We start from the raw sequence: 24,903 nt of genomic DNA on the forward strand, positions 1-24,903 counted from the left end.
TGATCTTGGTAAATATCCTAAATACAAACATCAAAAGCCAGCTTGTTAGAAATAGATTATATGATAGATACTGCACCTGTGAAAGATGTGTTATTTGTCCTTACGGAAAAACAGGCGAATGGGCAGAAATGGGGGTAATACATGAGAATGAGTGCTTGATGTGCAATGCAACTTACATTGGGGAGAGCGGTAGGATTGTTGGAGTGAGGATTAATGAACACATGACAGGAAAACGATGAAAAAATTTGATAACACCACTAGGAAAGCACAGACATGAGGCCCACAACGGAAACGATTATGATGTGAAATGCGTTATACTGGCTCTCGAAACAGAAATATCGGAAAGAAAGACGTTGGGGGCGCTTTGGATTCCTACAAGAAACCCTTCAATGAATAGTAGGAATGAAGGCTTGTCAATAACGAATGAGTTCTTGCCACTTGTACTGCTCTGTGACCTGTAACCGCCTGATATTCTGTGTGTCGATCAAATCATCTATATCGTCGCTGATGATCTACACGCAGCAATACTCATTCGCTGGAACACTGAGTGACAAGTGCATGCTACCAGTCGCGCCACATCCGATGGTACAACACGTAAGACTATTTTCAATGTAGATGGGTTTCTGTTTTCACTACTCTGAACGATTATCGAGCACTTGACGCGATAAACGTAGCATTGCTCCAGTCATCCTTTATTTAAGAGTCTGAAGACGGCAAAAAAGCCGAAACGTCAGGCAAATAAAGGGTTCCATCTAAAAACCTCGCAGGCACACTATCACAAAACATACAGAATATGCCGAGGTTCAAGACAAGAGAACATTCGAAACTATTTGTGTAGTATTTTTTGGAATAATATTACTAATAGCGGACGCGTATGGCAGAGCCGGTTGAAGGTCCGCTCTAGCCACACGGTCGATGGTTCAAAACCACTCTAGTGCCAACGAATCCTTTCATCCCTTCTGGATTGATAAATTCGTACCAGACATGGGAGGATAAAAACGTTGACTCGATCATCGGCTGGCCCCCACAAGTCATTATATAGGCCAACATGCGTTGCAAATCCTCAACGATTACGAATTCCAGTAAAACGGGTTGGCGCATCCCGTGTGGATTGATGCGCCAGTGACTTTTCACTAAGGTAAGTCAATGGTTATGTGTAGAGACTGTCGTCAAGGTTACTGTAATTGCTCAATTACGCACTAATTTCATAATCCACCGTTTGCGACGTTCGAGTTGTGCAAACGCGGGGAAAAAATTAGGAAATCCAGAATAATGGAAAGGAATGAAGACCAGGACGGTAGTTGCGCCCGCTTCACAATTCTAGTGTAAAAGCTCGATATCCATATCCACCGACTAACATCTTTCTTCATGAAAAGAGAATCGCCATGAAAGAGGACAACAACCCGGCATTTGTCGTTTTCGTTTCGGTTCCCTAATCCCAATCTTCCCATCCTGTTCTATTTTCTTCTTCTGTGACCTTTTTAGTTTTGCGTTGAAATCTCCAACAACGATTTTGCGTAAATACCTCGCGTTGCGAAACACTTTCTCCAGCTCTTCATAAAATGCGCAAAATTCGGACATATCAGCTGATGTTGGTGAGTAGCAGATCATGATGCTTACGGATTTTTGGCGCAGAGGCCGGAGGCGAGGAGCGGCCAAACGACTTTACAAGATCTCATTAAAATCAACGAGATGGACGACAGATGGGTGGACAACAAAACCAACACAACTTTACATTTCGCGATGAAGCGCAACTTTTTTCAGCGAATGACGAGTGTACTGTCATTAATTTGTGACACGCTGCTCATTCTGCCCTTGGTCCCTTGTGGAGGAGTCACGTGAAATTTCATACGCTCGGGAACTCTGAAAAGGGGATGTAGGTAAGCCTCTAAGGATAATGTTCTCACGATGTAAGAACGAAGTCAAAGGTACAGTCTCCATGGCGAGACGTGCACCTGCCGGGTTGCTGCAGCAATTCAGGATTTGATCGCCTCTCATCGATCGTCATACTTCCGACGTCTGAGACGGCAGGACGCAGTGAATTAAGAGAGTGGTATTGGAAAGCAGATTGGAGACCAACATCTCAGAGTTGATTCTGATTTTTTTTTTACTTTTGTCGTTTGTATTACAGTAATCTACCGAGTTTTCAGACCACAAGCAAATTTATACTTGTGAGGTACTTCTGCACAACACAATGTCACGTAGCACTGTCCTTGATGAGAAATGGTAGAACAAGAAAGTGTGGTCATAAGGCGTATCGTAATAGTAAGGTGACATAGTAAAACGTTTAAACATCGAAAGTAATGAAAATTAACAAAATAAACAACATTAATATAAGAAAAATACTTGGAAAAACAGCTACTTCTGCGGCGAACAACTGCGAAAACCTAATGGTGTGAGTGCGAAAACAGCGAATGCCGTGTACAGGTTGTTATTCGAAACTTAGTAAAGCAGCGTCATAACGAAACATCTATGGTGAAACATACGTCAAAATTTTATATGAAAAAGAAGTTCCTAGCGTAACTCCTCGAAAGAAACATACCGACGTAGACAAAAGGTTCGCTTCTTCTGAATTTCCTCTGTCTCTCGACATACTTTCCATTATTACTAACACCAATTATAGCCTACATTACAACTAAAAAGATGCTTATATAACGCTTTGTAGGCGAACGAAACGAAAACAAAATCGTTGGAGTAGAAATCTTCCGTGCTCATCCACCTACATATGCTCGGAGTATTGGTCGTAATGGGCGGCGAATTCACTGCGTCCTTAATTGAGTCAAAACGAAATGAACCTCGATCCAGTTGTGTGAGCGCCTGCGCTAGAAGCGGTGCGGTGGAGAGTAAGATTGAGAAGAGACGTCTACTAGGACCAATCATCGCTGCAGTTTGTGATGGTCCCACCTCGATCCCAACCGCTAGCCCTACCGCGCCGTTTCGAGTGCAGCCGCTTCGCACGTGACGTTTTGATCCGACTATATCCAAACATTGAAACTAATCTATAAATCTGCGAGTTCTACACAACCTGTTAACAACTAGAAAGGTCAGTCCATAGTAGATCACCTGATCTCTTTGATATCAACCAAAGTATAAAACAATAAGTCAATAGCGAAGTGGTGAATCAGGCATCCTGGGCTGCAAGTTTTTCTTCATCAAGCTTTCTCAGTCTCTGCGCCGCACTTCCTCGCCATTTATATCCCTCCGCTTTCATCAGTTCCGTTACTCGTTCGTCCCACTCGCGTGATAACCGCATATCCTAAGAATCACCCAATGCACAGATCATAACGATAGGCGTAAATGAAACTCACATTCTCGTATTCTCGTTTGAAGGTCCAGAAAGCATCATCTACCGACTTATCCATACTGAGAGCGTACAAATGGACAACAGCAGCCAAGGTCAATCTACAACTCTTTCTTTAATTTTCAAAAATGTGCATAAGTGTGCACAGCGTAAGGACCAATTTTAAATCTATACATTTGAAAGGACACTCATAGGAGTGGCCACAGTAAGGTCCTAAAATTTGTAGAGGATTAGAAAATGTTAGGAATGCATTGCATCGTGAAGTACATTCGCTTCTTAATCTTTATCTTCAGTGATGAAATAAAAGGTATTGCAACATGTCAATCATGATAGTTTTCGATAACAAACGACCAAAAAATTAAATGTGCAAATTTGGTAGATGAGTGGTTTGAGTGAATCATTCAAATCTGCTACATACTTCTGATGAGGTTAAGCCAAGTCGCAGTTACATTCCAATCACCGCGAGGCGGACATCAACACGTCGTCGCAGCTAAGCCCGTTCTAAGTCTTTTTGTCTTTACTCCCAATGAACAAATGCAGCACCGAATGAAGACATTGACTCAAACTTCGTTGTGACAGATTTTGTTCCAACAAGAAGTGAGGCAAAATTCTGTTTCTTCATCCTTCTAGCATCACCCACCCGTCAATTGGAAACGTCTTTTATTTTATTTTATCTCAAATTTTCACCTCCAAGCAACAGTCTCGTCTGTCGTTCTCCAGTAACTCAAATTCATGAAAATCGGCTTTTTCAATTTTGAAGTAGCTATTTGTTTGAAACAATAGTTCAAAATCAAAAAGCATAGAATGGTGGAAGACTATCACAATCGAGAATACAACAAAGGCTTACCCTGACGTGACTCCCAATCCAACTGCCTTCAGTGAACCAATGACACCAAGTGGAAACGTAAAAACACCACCAACTAATGCTGTAAAAATAAATCTTCTAGTCAAGAGATTTCGAATTCTAGTTCTACCTTCGTGTAGTGCGACGGCGAGCGCACCTGAAAAAGCTGGCAGATACCAGGACGAAAACTTTTGTCGATACGCAGCCATATGTGTTGAGAAAATCCTTAATATTGAGAAGATAAATGACAAACAAAACGAATAGTCTGAACTGCTGAATAAGAAACGTACACTATGGAACCTGCAATGAATGCTGCTTTAGCACCCATAGTGAATCCACTTTTTGCAAAGCGTATGATAGCATAGTCCATTCTGCGTTTCTGGAACAACATATTTAAAAAAAACAGAAAAAGACGAAGTTCGAAACGATTTTATATGTCTAAACAGAAACAATTCTTTAGATACCTACAAATGCATCGCTGGGACTAAGATACTTTCTCCCCACGTTACTTCTCTCATAAGTTTCGTGAGCTTGAGCATATGTAGATGCTCCGCCGAGGAAAAATCCTGTTAAAAATGCCATTCGAGCAATCTGCAACAACAACTTCATTCCACAAATCAATGAAACACACAGTAAATGAAAAATACTTACTCGCTGAGTGCAATCATGTTCCATGCTCGGCTGCTCATATAAAATTCGTATCCTGCCCCATCCAGACAACTCCTGAACTAATTCTGCCTGGTGAGCCCCTTGAAGCGCTGTCGAATTCGAGGAGCTCGTAGCAACCTGAACTGGTATGATCTACAAAGCAATTTGTCGATTAAAAAAGCATAGAAACCTGAGTGACCGCCGTGGCAGCATTATCGGGTGCTGCACTGGATTGTACTGAGTCCGTAGAAGACTGGCTATTCCCGTCGCTTTTCGGAGCCCAGTATGACCACTTCCACCATGAAAGACCAGCCGGTTGCACCACCGTACCTGTAGTCATTACACAGGAGCCCTAAACTAGTAGCTCCCACAGGCGGTACCTAGAACGAAAGAACAGGGAATCTTATGAGCAGAAAACCACCAAATATAAAAAAATAAAGAAATAAATGTCGGGTCAAGCAAAGGTCAACGGTTTGGACAAATAGCTCCAAACGTAAGAAAAAAGTTTATGGTTATGCATCATGTTCACCAATCTTTTAAAAAGGAAACAACATCAGCCTCAAAACAAGCACTCAAAATTGTCTGGGACAACCTCAACAAGTAACCAATTAGTTCGAAAAAATTTACGAAAATAATTAGAAAAAACAAATGAGATCTTTCAAAAGTGGTTTCAGTTTTCGCACCATTGGAGCTTAGCTGTAGCAACAGTGGTCCGAAAAAAAAGAAGCTAGAAAACCACAAAACGAAACAATTATTATTATTATACAAAATATAAAAGTTCGAAAAAAGGAGAAATCCTTTCAATGAGAAGATTGTTTGCTGGTGAACTTGTTAAACACTAGAAATTGTGGCTCTCATTTCTTTAGGTTCGTTATTATTTCTTGCAGCTTCTTTAGGTTCTTCCTCTTTGTCCGTTTCACTTCGTCCAGTCATTGCAGGTAGCAAAGAAATACCTGTAAAATACGAAATTTTACTTTGAAAAGTACCTTACAAATATCTTCATCGGAACTAACCACCGAAAATTCTTGCAAATGTTTCCAAGCAATCAGCGAGTGGTAAAAGGTAGGTGACAGGGCGTTGCGAATATTCTTCTGCAAATCAGAAGATATATATATATATAATAATCGAAAACAAATAGCATTTTATCTGTTATTTTACTTCTATTTATCTCAACGACTAAGGAAAATTTGAAAAAAAAAAACTAAAATTAGCCGGATATTGAACAAAATGTACTTCTCATTCACTATTTTAAAGAGCAAAAATGCACTAGTACACAAACCAAGCATATCTCTAACCTCGTTGAACAAAGCCAAACAGAAATAGTATGACCGGCAAAAGAGGTGAATAGAAAGAAAATCTGTACATCGCTTTGTTCGGTACACGATACCCTTAGACCAACGTTCGGATAATTCAAAACACTAGCAGCTGATATAAGTCAACCCAAATTTTTTTTTGCAGATCAGAAACCAAACTGGTCATAAATAACAATGTTACACGTCAAGAAGCGAGTTTATTCGAGTCTGGTTTTTTCAAGGAAAGTCGGATTCCGGAAGAAACCAAAAGAATAGTGTACACATCGAGCTCCTCTATTTTGATCAGCGGTGATTTTTCCATTTCTCCTCTTTGTTTTTCGTCCCCTACCTGTACGATCTAAGCAGCACTGATCTAAAACCTCGAAAAAGTCACTTCTGACCGTTTAATTTTTTCACTATCAAATGATGAGAACTGCGCATCCGAACTATCAAAAAATTCCTTGATGTCCCGTATACATGAACGCGAAATCCGGAATTGCCCAACATTGACGTCCAGAGTCAAGAATCAAGTTTTTCAGTTCTCCGGAAAAGGGAAATGGTGCAGGACCGGCGTACCGAGTAGACTCCATGCGGATGCTCTCATATTCTGACCACAAAGACCTTTATATTCTTTCTTTTTGCAACCATTTATTGTATCCCTAAACACCTTTGATCTGCACAAAAGTTACTTCTGACAATCTCAGATCACTGGCGCTTTTGGAAGAAGACCGAAGCTGTTTTCTCTGGACTGTCAATAAAAAAAGCTTTTGGTGTATGCAAAAAGAAGGAAATATGGGAATTATAACAGCTCTAGCCGTTAGAATGTGCTCATTTTTGTTTCACTTACTTTGGAATGGTGATGACAACTTCATGTCCTCAAAATCCTCCTCCACCTTTTTCACACATCCAGCACCTACCAAAACGTTGACCTAAAAAAGCATACGAAAATGTGTTGTTGAGTGAGAAAAACTTCAATCAATAGAACGCCAACGAATAAGAAGTACCAAATCATGAACGGCTACTGACTGCACGGCAAACTCAAGGCGGGTGCAGACTTCTTTCAATGTAATCGCCGGCGAAGATATAATAGTCATCAAAACGCTTTCGCTCATCCACCGTACGGTTGCTGGGCATAGTTCTCCTATAAAATTGAAACTGAAACCTTCTTTAATCGTTAAGTCTCACTATCGCTGAACCTCGGTATTACGAATGCTTCGATGAGTTCGCCTTCTGTTGCAAATGCAGTTTTATAAAATCTGAATGCAAAGAAAGCGAGCTTGCCAAAAAATCAGCCTAACAGAGCTTATATGAACATTCTGTTCGGGTATAAACAAAGAAGGAAAATATTATAAGCTTCTAGAAATAGACTGGACATTAACATGTTATTATACAACCTGTAGGCATTGTCCAAGGGCGTGGACAGACTAATTTTCCAGCAACTTTCACACACCAAGCAGACGCATACTCCGCAGCTATCCACCGATATGTATCTACTCCTACGGGAATTATCTGTAATTGCATCATCATTTGTATAAGAACAAGAAGAAAACAAAGTCGAAGAAAAAATACCTGGCAAGCATTACACAACCCGGTTAAAGCTTCTTTAATGGATTCAGACGTCAGATCAGTGGAACACTGTAAGAGTTTTAGTTGCTAAACGCGACTATGATCTCGCGACAAAAACGTTAGTTTGTTTTTTTTTAACCCTTTCTTAAAATGTGATTGTGGTGCAATACTAATGCGAATGTTTTTTATGCTTGTTTCTTTTTATGCTGTGAAAACGCAAATTGCCGTAGAACTATACCACAACGGGTTCAATCTGTGATTGTGTTTGTATATGTCATGTCTGTCTACGTATGGTAGAATAAAAACAACATGGAGCACGGTGTATTTGCGTAAGCGGCTGCGCTCAAAGCGGGGCGGTGGAGAGTAGCGGTTGGATTCGAGGTGGGAACATCGAAAACAGCAGTGAAGAATGGTGCTAGCAAGGGTTCTCCCTCAACTCCAACCGGTTTCTCTACCGCTTCGAGCGCAACCGCTAACATAACTGCATCGTGCTCTACGTCGTTTTGACCCTTTTACATCTCAGTATAGGGAATCCCTATAAAAAAATAATGTTAAACGCGTCGACGGGGAGATTGCAGAAAGCCAGAAAGACTAAGTACCTTGATATCCTCCAAAGTAGCACCAAAGGCTCCAGCTGAAGAGATGGGCTTATATACAGATCTCAGATTCATTCTTTCCGAGACTGCCGTATCCAACAACCACTCCTCGAAAGGCGCAGGAGGGTGCTTCTCAGCCGGTTGAGACCTATAAAGTTACACCTATATAGTTACCTATAAAGTAGAACCTTCTGCCAACACTTTTCATTTCTTGATGTATTTCTAAGTTTAAAAAAAAAAGACTACGAACTAGTCTCCAATTTCAAAAGATCTGTTGTACGTATCTAAAAATAATACATGGAACCCAAGTACGTGCCTGTTGGTCCCACATAGCTGCAGTGAGGGCATCTATGAGCCTAATTTGTTGGTGTGATAAACAAAAAAGGTTTACATACGGAAGGAAACAGAACACCAAACACAGAGCACAAACCCAGAGAGCTCTCGTTAAAAGAAAAACTCTAACCAGTCAATTGTCGCCAATAAGGACTGCCATGTAGGGAGAGTGGGTAGGTCAGGCCCGCATCCAGCATATACGTGAATTTGCTCCAGGTGCAGGTCTGCATTTTCCAGATATCGTATCTGCTTGATAGACTGTGCGCCTTGGTCAAGGACAGCTTGATCGAACATAGAGAAAACATCATCGTCCACTAACAATTCGAGATAGCTCTGCAAGGAAATTTCGCAAGTTAAAAAGAAATCTAATTTTGAATTTTATTTCGAATTTTTTATGTACTATATATAATTTTTTATTCTAAATTCAATACAAATACAAATGAAATATGGAGGGTCAAACGTTCCAAAGTAAAAACCGTGATTCTCGTTATATGAATAGACTGTGATCGATACGCTTCCCACCTATTACCAAAGCCAGCAAGATGTAGTTGATTATGTGAGTTTTGAAACAAAAAATCCCTCCCCCTTGTCGAAGGAAACAATGAATGAGCGGCAAAAATCCCGCCCTTTAGAGCTATCCTCTTCTATAAAATGGACATAAAACTCAAATGATAAGTAGCTACCTACCCTCAGTAATTGTCTACTATAAAAACTAAGAGATCACAAATCTCGCCTTGTTACAGAAAGATGAAGAAGCGGCGACAAGTGCACCGGCGAGGTCTCCTTGCAGCTCCTCGTTTCCTTCTACGCTGTCATCCAAAGCATTGAATACAGACATAGTTTGCTCAACAATATCCGGGTGGAATCGATGTGAAAAGAAATGACGGAAGCTGAAATTCAAGCGTAAGTCGTGGAAGCACATTCGGGTCCTACAATTTTGACCATCACTGCAATTTTATGTTAGGTGCCTCACTTTGATTCAGCTCAACATGTGAGTGAAATTGCAGGTTTTTCCTCAGTGAAGTGAAGTTTTACTGCTTCCCTTAGCAACATAACCTTCATACTTCAAATTGTCCGCACTTGCAAATGCAAACAAATCAGAGGTATAGTCGGGTCGAAACGACATGAAGTTCAGCGCAGTTGCGTACGCAGGTGCGCTCGAGGTGGTGCCGAGGAGCGTAGCAGTTTGGATCGAGGAGGGACCCTTGCTAATACTACCCATCGCTGCAGTTTGCGATGATCCCACCTCGATCATACCCGCTAGCTTCACTGCGAAAGATTATAAGAAGCCGTCGTGTGACGAACCAATGCATTAGGTGATTGCAGAAAATCGTCTCTGATTTAAAAATAGAAGTTAATAGGCCGGGTTTTATATAATACAACTTTAAGAATCAACTGTTAGCAACTGCAGAAAGGAACTGTGGTCACAGTTCCTTTTCCCGAATGCTCTCCAAAGATTATCAAGCTTTTGGCATCCATTTCTGAAGAATAGGTTAGTTTTCCTTGATCAACACCGTTAGGGTAAGAATTTCAATCCTAACAGCCTCGCTATTATAAATCTTGCATAGCCAAGCTACTACGCAAAAACTGAAAGAAGTAAAAATCTGAAGACACAATAATTGGAAAATATAATGAATGCTGCCGAAGTCCGCATTGCAACTCCAGCAGTTTTCCCAACGTGCCTTGACTTTGCTTTCTTTTCAGTTTATTGGTTCCTGTTTTCCTTAGGTAATCAAGCTGAGGTTGATGCTTTGTAACAAAGTCATTTTTTCCAATATTTTCCAGATGAGAGAAAAAAAGACTACTGCGCATTAAGCACTCTTCCTTTCTGTCTCTCCTGTCGTTCTCAATCTCTTCAACCTCTTCCTCACTGAACTTTTTGATACCTTGTTGTGAAAATGGAGACGCAACGGAAAATGCATTAATTAATTGAAAAAACCCATAAATTACTTCTCAAGTCAACATCATATTTTAAAAAAATTGCACTAACACATTTCTAGGAGGCGGTTTTGAGACAATGCTAAGCACAAGCGGCATATTAACTCGGACAAAGGAAAAAATATTTATCATCTCCACACGTGCCCCTGTGGTGCATGAAAAGCCAAAGAAAAAAATCATAATCGCATAGGCCACAAGCCCTCAAACACGCACGCTGTTTTAAGGAGTATTTCAGAACTACAATATGAGTTCAGAAATTAAGAAGAGGGGAACGGGACTCACTAATATGACAATATAGCTTGATTCTTTGTAATTACCATCAGCTGTGGATCCAAAGCTCTAGATCTCGAAACCAGTCCGTCAGATCGTAAGACCTAAAACATAGACTTTTAGACGACTTTCTTGAAGAATTTAAAAAAAAAAAAACTATTAAGATATCTTTGATATAAATATGAAAACGATGAGTATGGCGGAATCCATAAAAGTTTTGATGGACGGTACGAAACAGCCCTACACCCAACCAGGCTTTTCATCCCTCAGGGGTCAATGAATAATATGTTCACAGATGATTCGTTCAACGATGTCTTTCTGCTCTCTACTCTTGAATTTCAAGAGAAACGATGCAGAAGGATGGAAGAACCCTCTGAAAAACCCTAGGTAGCACTTCCAACCATACTACAATGCTGCATTTTTGACCGCTTCGAAATGAAGTGTAGAAGTTACAGAAAAACATCAAATAATAATTACCATATCAGGTTACCTGAAGGGCGTTTGAAATAACAGCAGCAGATATTTGGTCCAGTATTGACTCGGAGAATGCGCCGTCAGTGGAGTGGATGAGAATGGACTACAAGGATTCAGATTTGATAAAATTAACTGTGCGCATTAAGTGACCATTCCGTCCTGGAAATGAGCTCTAAATTCTTGCCGGCTATACAAAGAAGTGAGAGTCTTAGTGATTTGTTAATGACCTGTGATAGATGAAAAAATGTAGTTACTGCAACTAAGACCTACCTTTACATAATTCTATTCTTAGAAGAAATAAGGCAACCACATTCGCAATTTCATCGACTGAATGACAAAAGAATCATATAAACAGGTGATTTTGCATTACGAAAACGCCACTAATGATCTGATGGCAGATTAGATGAAAGCTGGGCGCTTTGAAACCTCAAACCTAAACCTCAAATCGGTCTTTTACTGAAGCCCAGCCTTACGGCTCACCGTTGTTCTATTGTTGAAGTAGCGCTGAAAGCTGCGATCAGCATTGCTGTTGCGGTACAAAATCACTCAAGCGTTAGAAGCGCCCAGCAAAAAAACATAACCATAGTACGGGGCAATGCACAGTACTATTAATTAAGTTAGAAAACTGCATGATACATTAAATCCAACTACTAGTTAAGTCAAAAATGCACTGCTAGTTAAATGAAATCGTGGAAATTTCATTCCAACTTCTATTTGGCTGATGTACAATATAAATCAGGTACAGAGACATTGCTACCATAGAGAAAATTTGCTTACCAACAAAATATTTACTGCGACGCAGTGATGAATATGATCAAGCGATGTAGGAGTTTGTGATCGTAACGGAATTGGACTTGCAATGGACTGTTCGGACGAAATCACCATCTGAACATAGAATTATTTATTTTTACTCATGCATGTGTTACGTTATGGAACTCATTTGATATTCTTTTGTCATGGGATTTTTTATTATCCCCTTTTTATCTCTACCAAACACACTAGTGATGAGTGAACAGCACTGTGTCTACGCTGTAGCTATGACCGCGTATTTGTTAGCGAACCTAGTAGTGTCTTCGCCTCAAATCGTTTTAGGTTCAGAGCTTTGCGCTAAGGGAAGATCTGGTCTTGGATCTCTGCTATTGGGTACTGTTTATTCACTAATTCTTGAATATATCACCCACTGGTTAGATAGACCGTCTTTCGTTTTTTTTTATTGAAGAAAAACGTACAGAGCTAGCAAGATGTAGTATTTACCCCTTTCCGATACGACGCCTAAGTAAGACGTGTTGAATCAACTATGACTGAAATTCGCAGAAATGGTAAGAGAGCCCTCACTGTCTCATATTTCGAATACGCATTCAACTGATACGGTCGGCGTAAAACGTGTTATAACGTGACGATGCGACGCGTAATAGGTGAAAATGTCCATTGAGTTCTAGAATGCTGAAAACTGGGACTTCATTTCCTTTTTTTACTTTTTACAGTTTCTCGTTATTTTTTGCATAATTCTTATGTCCTAGAGGCGTGTTAGGAGCAAAACAAACCATAAAACTAATGCAAAAATATTTTCTTAAGACTGTGCAAGCTTATTCATGTAATCGTATACGAAAAGAAGTGAAGAACTACGAAAAGCAGAAAGAAAAGATTTAAAGGGAAATTTTTGCATACTGTAGAGGGATCTCCATGCACGCTGTCATTGAGGATGCATTGCGTTGTCGTGTTACAACACATTTTGTGTCGAATTCAACTATGTCCGCTTCATAAAAAGCGAAAGCAGGGAGAAAATCATAAGTTGTAGGGAAATTAATATTTTACCACCATACTAGATGACAGTAAAAGCGTTGTTGCACTTAATGAAAAAAGCTCAAACTGTATAAATAACGGTCACGTATTAGCGCATACACCACTACCTATGAGCAGATATGGTTCTTATAGTTCTTGTCGAAAAGAGGTCATTAAATCAGACCACTCACCGCTTTCACGTGGACTCGTAAATTACAAAGATCACGAAACATAGGAATTTCCACAAAACGTTGACATATCAACGCTTTTATGCAGAAATACTTACACGACTAGATTTTAGGAATGCTTCAAATTGTTTGTTCGAGGTGGCTGCTACTGGCAAAGCTTGGTGTTCACTGAAATAACAACAAAAAAAATACAAGCTGTATAAAGACACACGATAATACGAATAAACCTACATAAACAGAAGACGATTAGCTACGTCAAAAGCATTTCTAAAGAAGGTAGTTTTTGATTCAGATGTTGACAAAGGTTCTGATGCCATTTGGAATCGTAAATCCCTCATCTCCTGGAAATAACAACGTTTGGAGCTATGAGAACAAAACATTATCTAGAATACTCTATGGAACGTATAAGCTTTTCCCAATTTTTGTGAACCAATCAAAACATGCTTATTCGTAATCATCCCAATCGGGTATGACTTCGTCATGATCTGCATCGATCTAACTTCACCAGAAGTAACTAGTTGTCACACGCACGAGATAATGCAATAGCAAGGCTCTGCTACGGTGTTGAAAAAAAAAACACTCGTTTGTTTTTGGTTAGGTGGAAGCAAACAAAACAAATGCTGGATTACGCCTACGTCATGTCCGGCCTATATACAGGAAGAAAATGATTACTGAAAGGAAAACGAAAAACCTGGAATGTGGAAAGATTCCTCACGATCCTCTGCAAATAAGCCAACTGCGAAGGGCGAACCATTTCACGAACGCCAGCTGCCATAAGAGACTGAAGCAATCAAGAAATGAAATATAACATAAAGAAACGTGAAGGCAGTAAACCAAATGAACACAGCCTTTTTCTCACTTACCTGGACAGTTTTACTACGAGATTCAGGTATGTATTCATGCATTATATCCCTAACCACAGCAGGATCAAGCCAGAATCGGTATACTGGGTTCAGGAAGAATCCGACTGCTCGAATCATAATAAGCTAAATTTTAGACATATATTAATATACATTAATCATGTTTGACATATATGAAAACAGTTACAGTTGAAGATTACATAGTACATGGTAAAGTATTACCATATCCCTCTCCCGAGAATTAAATCGACTCCGAAGATGAAGGCGATTCTGTTCACTGATGATGTCAACGCTGTCCAAAGGTCGCTTCTTTTTAGCCCCCTAGGTCGAATATATTGAAACAACGGGAAAGGATGTTTCACTGCAAAATTTTATGTTACCTGTTTCTTCACCGGTGGTCTCTTTTTTATCGGATCAATTGACAGTGTGCCGCGAGTAGCCGTGTATAGACTTTCTGGTACACCAGCCTTCAAAAATTGAAACTTATCGCCAACAAAAATAGAGTCAAGTTTCAATTAGGTATAATCATTATGTCGAGAAGGACCAACATTCTCAGGTTCTTTTTCTTGTGTGGTATTTGAAAGGGGTTGACAGAGTTTGCGAACAGATGACAGATACAGTTATAGAAATTGATTAGTGCAACGCTCAGATCAGCGAACTAGATCTGTCCTGATCACTCAAAAAAAAAATTCTTGCAGGTCTCGCATATTCTGTCATCACCGATGTAATCACCACATTTGAGAACTCTATGAACGAGTCCTCACCAGCCCAATATCGATTTTGTTCTTTCTAGGTAACTGTGCGCTGTTGGTATCCTTATGCAAGGAAAAAAAAAAGAGAAAAAGAGCAATTTACATTCTTGAGTTTCTTCGACTTCGTAAGTTCCATCTCACTGGGCATCAGGCTTTTCATGTAACTATTCCAGTCTTTTTTCAAATTTGCAACCCTGAAATGAAAGCAGTAAGTCACAAACATGTTTCCTTTACAGCAATGAAGTAAAAATTCGTGCCTCGACTCGACGACTTTTCGGATTTTATCTGACTGTCTCCGGAACCGCGCAATGAACCAGCACACATAAGAATTTTGCCTCGGATCTACATCCCAGTGGCGTTTCAAATGGCTAAAAGCAGAAATATGAGGAAAAAGAGAATAGAGTAATATGGTGGAAAATTCTTGCTTTCACAACTAGTAAATGAAAAATTAAAGTTTTTACAAAACGTACATGTAAAGAGCGGAGTCAAATCCTGCGCACCCTTCATGTGGTCTTAACGGAATCAGTTCATCAATCTCTTCTGCTGGATCTACAGTGACAAGAGCCTAAGACATAAACTGTTAATAAAAGGGTATCAAAATGCTCGTACTTGTCATTTTGCACAGGAGGAAATGTAGTGTATTCTGAAAAACGCACTTTCTCAAATTGTCCCACGCTGTACTTCTTGTGACGTGCTTGACTGATTTCTTCAGAATTCACGTCATTACGAAATGAAAGAGGGGTCGACTGAACGATCGCACGAAGGTGATGCCAGTAGAGGACTACGTCATCCTAAAAAACGGACTGCTAAACTCAACTCGAGCGTTATAACTTGTGATTTGTCCGATATTTATCTGATATATCCAAAGAGGGAAACACGGTGTCCATCAATCGATTTGGAAAATCAGACATAAGAAAATAGCCTCAACAATGCCCTTTCGGGTTCACTGTATGATTATTTTTCTGGGTGTTGCCATGAATTAAAAGAAATGAGAATCAATAATTAGAATCAAAAGAAATTTGAGAGACTTCAGTCCTAATTTCTTACATAACAAGAATGATGCGAAAATCTCAATCTGACGCTAACTCCTTGAGCACAATAATTAGTGTACGGTAGCGCGCAGGGAATCTGGACGGTTACATTTCTCTCAGTACCATGATAAAATAAAACACGTTTGTGCTTTCTTTTAGTTTTCTATCTCGTCGTCAGCAGATTTTCTAATAATGAAATCAGTTATCATCTCTTCCAAGATTTTTTTTACCCATAGAAAAACTAAAAAGTGATAATAAACTTACAACAGAGTCGAACTCGTAATTGTACTTGTCGTAGTTAGAGATAGGCAAGGTAACAGAAGCGTACCCTCTGCCGCTTGTACTCGTATCGTACAATACACCCCTAAAATTTCAACACTTGCTTTATAGGTATTTTGCAGTGATGTATATATACTACATTATCCAAGCCACATGTTTCATTTTTCTTATAGCTACACTAAACAGTTCATGTGGTATTTCTGTGAAGAAAAAAAAACTATCTGGAAAAATCGCCAGGCAAGAATGTAAAGAGTTCACCATTCCACATATACAGAAAATTAACCATTTGCTGTAATTTGACACTAAATATACCCTAACTAAGACTATTGAACGGTTACTTTTTGCTGACATAGAACACAGAAGCACGAGCAGTTGAGAAGCACTTTGGGTCCGGGTTAGGGGCTATGGCCATCAAGCCCAACGCACAAAGCGTGAGTAAAACGTGCTCAACTTGACGGACAAGTTTCTGGTCCTGAAATTCACACAGCATCACAGGTTCTCAAATTTAAAAAGTATTCTAAAAAGAAAAACACCTTCATGATAGGTATCCGTATAGCATTGGGAAGGCATCCAACAGGGATATGTCGTTTGATGGGATCGGTGAGATATGACAACATCAGGTCTTTCTGACAAGAAATACTCATGTTAACAAAGAAATACAGAGTGTGATGAAAATACGCCTAATTTGCAGAAAAATACATGAAGTAACTGTGCTAGTACATCACGAAATGTGAACTTCTACAACATATAGTAGTGATCTGTTTTTCGTGGGGGATTTAATTCTAGGAATAAGTCGTGTGGTTTAACGCTTAAATAGGTATTTTTCTGAGTGTATTTTATATAAAACACGACGGAACAAAATGCATAGAAAACAGATTTGAAAAACTCACATCAACTTTCCTACTGATATGGGCTATTAACACTAATGCTGACAGAGGAAGAGAAATGAGGAGATCCTGCAGCATGAACCATCCCCTGAATTAGAAATATTTGAAGGGGAAATGATCTCTACAGAACCTACCTTGCAGTATCGTTAAAACTTGGCAAAGGAGGCAGAAAACGCAGTGGTGATTCCTCGTCCACGAAAACAGTTAACTCATCCACAGAACGAACTGGTAATGAGTAGAAGTTCTCGCCTGGTGGAAATCTGAAACAATGTTACATTTTGCAGCAAATAGTAGAACAGTAAAGGCTGCACGGTGAGGAAAGTAAGTCGAGTTGGGACCATAGTGAAGAATGGTGCTAGCAGAGGTCCTCCTTCGATCCTAACCGTTACGCTCTACTGCACCGCGTCAAACGCAGCCGCTTACGCAATTGCACCAAACTTCATGTCGTTTTGGCACAACTATATTTTATGCAAACGTGGCTCATGCTCATTTCTTTGTGAAACCACTATTGTGCATCCTTGCTTTAAACTAAAATACTTGGATCTTGCATTTCCAGCTTGACTTTTCAGGAAAAAAGTAATGAGTTCCAAAAGTTGGAGTGACAAGGGCAATCACGTTAAAAACTGTCCCTACTAAAGGTAACGCTAGTAGAAAATTTCGAGACCTCTCCACTAGAAGGAACGTTTCACAGGTATCAAACTTAAAGTGAAACTTATAGCTCTCTTCGAAATCATCAGTAGCACCCACAGCTATTAGTCCGCACCTCTGTGGAAATGGTATCAACAGGTCCCACAAAATTGTCTAAGAGCTTTCACGAAATGAAGGTATGTGTCGAGCTATAGCAATAGCATCTTTTGCTAATCTGTTGGTAAGGATAAAGTTTCTGACGTTAACCAATCCGCTGGCACATCGGCTAGCCGCTTGGGATACGCCACCATGTTCACTTCAGTCCAGAATCGTTTGAGATTCTCGGACGTGTAAATGGCCTATACAGCGACTTGCGGTGGCTAGCCGATGTGTTAAGTCAGTTCTTTATCCTCCCAGACAAGTCTGGTACCAATTTATCGAGTCCGGAGAGATGAAAAACTTGGTGAGCCCTAGGGCGGATTTGAACCTCCGATCAATCGCGCAGGAAGCGGAACCTCTAACCGCTACACTACATCCGACTGTTGGTGGCCTCATTAAAGGCATCACGGAATTGACGATGTTGGGATTTCTCATGGACAATACAGAGTTAGAGTGTAGAGCGCATCTGTGAACCGTTTTTCCGGACGATACACTGAACATGACCACGGTCACATTTTAAATCTACCTTGAACTCCATATTGTCCATGAGAGACCCCAACACCGTCATGTTCGTGATATGTTGCTATTAGAGACAGCAATCGCGGAAACATAGAATCCTTCTTTTCGTGAAGGAATTCTCTCCAACACTTATTGTAGTAGTAAATCATCCTTTTGAGGATATTTTTGCGGATGTCGAGCGGTCGATGTCTAGTAGTGCGCTCCAATGTTGTCTTTAGTTCCATAAAACTTCTTCAAAGATATCTCGGGGAAGAAAAGACTTACAAATCGAAGGATGTCGGTTTCACACCATCTTTGTGACCGTGTACCATGGAAAAAGCAATTTCATGCAGAACGAAGCAACGAATAGCTTTTGTTTGATATCCATATTCAGCAGAAGACTCAGAGTTTGCCCGCCCCGTGGACGGCTCCTCTGAATAAAAAAAAACATCACAGGAAAACATGTACCAACCAAGCAAGAAAAAAAGGAAACGTATGAAGAAGATTCAACAAGCAACCTATCACATCAAGAATATCAGAAAATAACCCAAGTTTAATTTATTCATTCTTCGAGAGTTCGCGGGAGTGGAGTCTAATGGACAGAAGGAAGGGCAAGCTAGCGCTACAATCTAGCCCGCACCTTTCTGATTCTGACTGCTGAGGTGAGAAAAAAACATGTCTACAGTACTAATCGCATTAGAATAATCAGAATTCTAGCTCTGTTCAAACCACTTTCTCGATTCCGAAAGAGCTTTTTAAATGGTCTTTCTGCATATGCCAATCTTTCTGATGAGTTATGAGACTTCCTGCCCATATTTATTTCACGATTCCAAACAAAGAGCCTACAAAGCCCGTTTGAGCTAGGTTCTTTCCTTCCTATTGTTGGTACTGTATCAGAGGTGAAACAATGTAGTCTCCCGGCGGAGGTTAAAGTTTCGGAATGCCATCGTTTCTATGCTATCACCCAGCTAATAACACCTGATTTTCCAACACATAGCAATGCTCTAAACAACGACCATGCGCTTATTCGAGTATATTTGGTTGAAATCAGTTTAAAAAAAATAGCGCGAGACAGTTATGATTCCAACCATAACTAACCTGGCAGGGAAGCCCGTATAAGTTCAACAAGTTCCATCGAGCTCTGGAAAACACAACACGTCATTTCTTAAGCAATCATTCTCTAATTGACAAAAAAAACTTTTAAAATCAGTGGCGTTTCAAATCTAAAATCTTGGGAAACGTACTTCCAAGGTGAGTTCGTGTGTTTTCGGCAGTGATTCCCTATCCCCATCACCAATTAGATCTTCTCCATCAGAGAAAAAAGAGTCATCATTAATGTTGTTCTCCTTGGCTTCCGTCCTATCGGATACAACACGAACTTCAGCTCTTTTCGAGGATAGTACCGTCGAACGAGATGTCAAAAAGAGCAGGATTAGGAATGTGTTATATGGTACCCCTAACAATAACAAAATACCTGCAGACGAAGTAAATTATATCGCAAATGCAGGGTAAGGCCGTTGCCGTAATCACTGTTGATTTCCGTTAATGGGTCCACAGAGGATGAATTCTTCTCCAACTCCAGTTCAGCTCTTTTTTTAATGGAAAATCTCAAACAAAGTTATAATTTTGCATGTTTACTAACAGTTTAACAGTAATTTAAACAAATACTAATTTAAATTTAATCTTAACTAGTAATAATTTCCCAATTTATGTGAACAACATACAGAAAACCTTGGTTTTATAACCAAGAAATTACGCATAAGATCGTTGGAAGATTGGAATGCAAATACTGACCTTAACTGACCATGAGGGAACACACGTCCTTCTGCGTGGTACTCGTCAATGGTTGCTTGCACAGCTCGCAACACTTCCGGATCGTCTGCAGAGCAAATGCCACTATGACACACAATTTGTACCTGAATCGCCACTTATCCAGATAGGTGGGAAATTGTGTTAAATATTAATAAAACACTAAACATTTTTTAATGTTTTTAGTTTATGATTAAAACTCGTAGTCGACTGTGGACATCACTTAATCGTAGAGAATGACTGAAATTACATTATCGTTGAAGGGTAGCCCAGGATAATAAACCCTCTTATGATTTCCTTGGATTCCGATAACTTCAACTTGAACTGAGTTGGAACAAATCTGGCAATCATCAGATCTCAGATCCTATCTTCAAAAAAGGAGAAAGAACGGCTTCAAACCACTAAAATTTTTGCCGGAAAGCATAATAAATAATTTTAAAAAAGTATAATAGAAGTGTGACTGAAGGATCCCCACATGCTTCTTGAAGTAAGTTATAAGGTGTTCTCAATCTTATGAATGTTGCAACAATTGAGCGCTTCTGACCATAAATGACCACTGTCGAGCAATAAAATTCCGTGTAATTAGCAGAAACTTTTTTCCCCTCCCTAGAATGTTCCGCTGGCTGTTAAGCCCCATTATTCTTTGTTTTTGTTGTTTAAAAAGCGTGTAATTAGATTTGAACCTAAGTACATAATTTACCCCATTCTTTTGTAGCCCGCATCATATAGTAAGGCCTTCAACAAACAGTTGTTACCAGAAAGAAAAGAAAAACCTGTACCTTGTTTTCAACACTTTCGGCTACTACCAGTGTATCAAAAATGCGTATGAGATGAACTCCTTCGAGTGCCTTGAGACATTTCACAAGTGATTTCTTATCGATCTGTAACAGAGTGGCAAATCTTAATGTTCATTTAAACAACAACAACAAAGCCTACAAAGAATACTGAATCGCATTTCGACATTTATCGTCGCCCCTAGCCTTGCTACATTTTGATGATTTTGGTGGATTGTATGAGGATTGATACCTTGTGAATGATTCTGCAAAGTTGCAATCCTCAGAAATGCCCAGTCTAGCCTTACCGTAAAATCGTATCCGTTAGACGCCTCCTTCTCACTGATGTATCTCGAGATCTTATGAAAAGTAACTACAACTCGTTTGTTTGCAATGAGCTCCAAAATATCGTTGAGACGACGTAATGTTACGTCAGACATGCGTAGAGTGCCTAAATGTAGAATGTAAAGCTTAGGATGTTCAGAACGTTTTCAGAACTTTGATTTGAACATAGCATATCAGATAAAGATAGACTTACTAAGATTGCAATTAGGAAATTTCACAACCTGCCCAAGTTTGAATGGACAAGGAACTCCGGATAATCTTTCGAAATCTTCAAACAGCTTCCTGAACTGCTCCGGCTGACTTTCCGCCTTCCAGAAATACCTCGAAAAGTATGGTTAGAACATCTGTTATGAGACAAAAAATGCAATTAAAAGCATACACTCACTTGATGCACCTGACCTTTCCCTCCATTTTTTGAAACTGTCCGACATGATCCGGGTGTTCATTACAAACGGTTAAGATGTAAGAAGATACTCGACGGTTGCCAGCTTTTGTAGATGTGTCCATGCCCATTTTCTTCCCAATCTAAAAACTACTTTTTTGAGGAATCAACTAGTGTAAATTAAAGGCATCACCCCACGAATCTGAGTTGGCACGGATTTCGGGTGGAGCATTCGTATACGGGATAGTAGATTATGGGTGTGATTCCGTCCGTTTCTTCCTAATTGCCGTAAAAAACGACAATGAAGATGCGGCGCGTACACAAGGCTGGCGCGCTCCAATCGAACTCCTTGTAGAAAATAGTGCGCTGGAACGCTCGAAGCTGTATCTTCCGTGCCGTTTTCTATGGCAATTAGAAAGAAATAAAGGAATCACCCTTCTCTCAATAATCTACGATCCCGCATACGAATACTCCACCGGAAATCCGTGATAATCTCGCTCTTGCTTCACATTTACAACCGACAAGCGGTAGTAATTACACCAAGATTCAAGAAGGTCGAACTTTTACGTTTCTGAGTCTCAACCAAAAAGTCAAACGAGAGAGACAACCTCAGCAGCAAATTAATTGTCTGTTCACTACCAGACGCAACACATGCGCCCGCGCTAACTGAATGACATGTTGTTAGGTGCCTCGGAGAAGAATTCGATCGACGAGACCGTCTCCCGCGCCCTTTTCGAAGAGTTTAGGAGGAGATGACCTTGTTCGCATTCCTACCCGTAAGCTACACCTATAACATCATTCATTCGTGGAGACATCCAAACATTTCATGGTATACTGCCTTTAATTAAAGTGATAGGGGTGGGTGTACAGATTGTGAGAATTGCGATGTGCATGTAGAGGATCGATTTAGGCATGAAAAACTTTAGAAAAGGACAAAAACGTTGAAACAGACAAAAAAGGAACATGGAAAAAGCCAAAAAGTGGCATAGAAAAGCTTTTGAAAGGTGAAGGAAGTAATTTTTAACGATGGGAAGAACAACAGTGAAGGGTGCAAGGTTTTTAATACCCTACAGTTCTTTCTTCTGAAGAAAAACGGGAATGAATAAATTGTTCTCTCAACCCACGCTAATTGGTCGCCCGGTTGGTGATTCTTGATTTGAGGTAGGAACATCAATTATTGAGCGCGAAGAAAACCGGTGGTGGTATTTGCGAACATTTTTTTCCTTTTCCACACACAGCCGGAACCCCAGCTTCAGTGACCTTATCTCATCTAGATTAAATGAAAAACAAAAAACAAGAGGTGTTGAATATGCCCCGTAAAAAAACAACATCGAAAAAGCGCCGTCCATTTGAAACTCCATTTTAATGACTTGAAAAACAAAAAAATCAACCAAACCAAAAAAAAAATAAACACTATCTTATAGAATGGGAAATTCCTATCGAAAATATATAGTATTTTAAAAATACTTTCTATTTTTACGCACATTTACCATTAAAAAAAGTCCATGACTTCTTTAACTTAATATTTTTGCAGCATAACGTCCTTATACTATGACTTCAATATTTTTCATTAGTATTTCGAAGATTATGAAGTGTTTCAGTTTCCCGGATTTTTAAAAGAACTCCAACACAAAGTGGTCTTCTAACTATATGATTACTACAAAAAAAGCGATATGATCTCTCCATTGAAAAAATGAAAACAGGGCGGAGATTAACAAGAACATAAGAAGGAGCAATGAAAAATTTTTAACAACGGTTCAAAAAAATTGTGAAAATTGTAAAAAAAGAAATTTGAGTGTAAGAAAGTAGTTGTCAAATTTAAAAGAAACAAAGAGTGTTGCTTGATGAAGAACATACCTCTGCACGTCCCAAGCCTTCGGTACCACAATCACGCACTGCACCCAATGTTATATCAGCAGGGAGACGATATAAAAACAACGGATTCCATATCTCGGGATTGTACGACAGATATGGTGTGCCTTAACAATTTCTTTTCTGACATTTCTTCCCTACTTTGAGCCTGTTCTGCACTACAGTGAGAGTATTACAAAATACTTCTTTTTTTATAACCAGACGTCCCGAATTTTGCTTGAGAAGTTCATTTGACTCACACAAAAGAGGAATAAGGCAGAAAACAGATATGATATTTACGGTTTATTACTTACTTTAGTACAATTACCTGGTACTTTTTTCTACTTATTATCTTTGTTTATTTAAGACACCTCCTCTTCCTCCCGAATAAAAATTCCCTTGGATTTTCGATCTCATCATACTCCAGTTTTTGTATTATAAAATACCTTTGGAGCAAGTAGAAATGGCTCTAGCAGTAGTCACAACAAAATAATCAATAAAAGACGAAAGATTTACCTCCTGTAGAACAAAAATTTGTAGTTACCACAGGTGCAACATCAAGCAAGTCCAGCAATGGTGACAGCTTGTTGCGAGTCTTACTCTTCGATTTTGGCTTATCCATAATAGTTCTCTCCTGTAATAAAAAAGTGTAGGAAAAAAAACAATCGAAATTTCTAAAATAGTCACGTGAATCAAGCGCTATATTACCACAACAGATGGAAGATAGGTGGACTTTGAAGTCCCTAATCCTAGACCTTGAGGCTCCTTACAAGCTTCGACTTCATCAGAACTGTCACTCATGTCAGCATCAGAAGCAGTACCTTCACTGAGTCCCGGATCCACAAAGTCCTGTAAGAATTACGCCGTCCAACAATGCTCAGATTTTGAGAGAAATAAAAAATTAAGCAACATCATCTGAATCTAGCTTTTCTGGAGAAGCCTCGTCAGCCACTACGTCATCAGCATCTTCGCCTGCAAAGACACATAGTAATGAAACATTTTCACGAGGTTTCTACCATTTTTTATAGATCGGCAAATAAGGACTAACCCTGGTCAGCTTTTCTTTTCCTTGATTCCTGCGAATTTTGAGCGAGAGATGCACAAATACTATCTACAGATCTCCCTGTCATCCCTGTAATACAATCTAGAAAAAAGTAGTGACAGAAACACTAAAGAACTACGGACGCAACTGATGCAATTACATATGATTACCATAACATATATTATGTATTATGATTTCAAATATAACAGAAACTGTCGAATATCCACGAGACAAATCCCAAACGTTTTCCGGCGGCTGCGTAGTGGTACGAAACTTTAGGTGGATTTGGACAACTTATGCAGTCAAGAGTGCCGTTGGGCGCAAGGTCAAGGGTGGTGATGGGACACGAACCCTCACTCCCCCCTGACGAATGACG

The 24,903-nt window shown here is 39.7% G+C and overlaps 3 protein-coding genes across 5 annotated transcripts; all 3 read right to left on the reverse strand.

Moving 5' to 3' along the window:
- Positions 1-1,760: 1,760 nt before the first annotated feature.
- On the reverse strand, positions 1,761-2,249 carry RB195_000419 (uncharacterized protein; the record flags this gene model as incomplete). Its single annotated transcript, XM_064196755.1, has 2 exons — positions 1,761-1,863; positions 2,140-2,249. The coding sequence occupies 2 exons, from the start codon at positions 2,247-2,249 to the stop codon at positions 1,761-1,763; spliced, it is 213 nt and encodes a 70-aa protein (XP_064052636.1).
- An 872-nt stretch (positions 2,250-3,121) lies between these two features.
- On the reverse strand, positions 3,122-5,133 carry RB195_000420 (uncharacterized protein; the record flags this gene model as incomplete). Of its 2 annotated transcripts, none has more annotated exons than XM_064196756.1 (8): positions 3,122-3,256; positions 3,309-3,402; positions 4,149-4,227; positions 4,303-4,370; positions 4,436-4,524; positions 4,614-4,736; positions 4,797-4,931; positions 4,984-5,133. In XM_064196756.1, 8 exons carry the CDS (start codon positions 5,131-5,133, stop codon positions 3,122-3,124), a joined length of 873 nt encoding a protein of 290 aa, XP_064052637.1. The 2 variants fall into 2 exon arrangements, with proteins under 2 accessions (XP_064052637.1, XP_064052638.1); XM_064196757.1 differs by having other exon boundaries at positions 4,149-4,221; positions 4,276-4,370.
- A 491-nt stretch (positions 5,134-5,624) lies between these two features.
- RB195_000421 (uncharacterized protein) lies at positions 5,625-24,615 on the reverse strand (the record flags this gene model as incomplete). Of its 2 annotated transcripts, XM_064196759.1 has the most annotated exons (41): positions 5,625-5,746; positions 5,807-5,884; positions 6,933-7,014; positions 7,090-7,226; positions 7,480-7,594; positions 7,655-7,720; positions 8,251-8,395; positions 8,711-8,913; positions 9,314-9,470; positions 10,801-10,892; positions 11,279-11,365; positions 12,040-12,147; positions 13,331-13,400; positions 13,464-13,573; positions 13,924-14,013; positions 14,096-14,218; positions 14,315-14,413; positions 14,473-14,559; positions 14,948-15,038; positions 15,102-15,212; positions 15,315-15,409; positions 15,501-15,635; positions 16,140-16,239; positions 16,493-16,626; positions 16,688-16,780; positions 17,045-17,129; positions 17,176-17,301; positions 18,611-18,758; positions 19,424-19,466; positions 19,570-19,781; positions 19,856-19,932; positions 20,120-20,241; positions 20,914-21,015; positions 21,216-21,358; positions 21,446-21,573; positions 21,638-21,777; positions 23,492-23,613; positions 24,002-24,119; positions 24,194-24,334; positions 24,396-24,457; positions 24,534-24,615. In XM_064196759.1, 41 exons carry the CDS (start codon positions 24,613-24,615, stop codon positions 5,625-5,627), a joined length of 4,581 nt encoding a protein of 1,526 aa, XP_064052640.1. The 2 variants fall into 2 exon arrangements, with proteins under 2 accessions (XP_064052640.1, XP_064052639.1); XM_064196758.1 differs by lacking the exons at positions 9,314-9,470; positions 11,279-11,365; positions 15,102-15,212; positions 19,856-19,932 and having other exon boundaries at positions 10,836-10,892; positions 20,130-20,241.
- Positions 24,616-24,903: the final 288 nt, after the last annotated feature.

This window comes from Necator americanus, chromosome IV, assembly GCF_031761385.1.
Source record: "Necator americanus strain Aroian chromosome IV, whole genome shotgun sequence".
Classification (NCBI taxonomy): domain Eukaryota; kingdom Metazoa; phylum Nematoda; class Chromadorea; order Rhabditida; family Ancylostomatidae; genus Necator; species Necator americanus.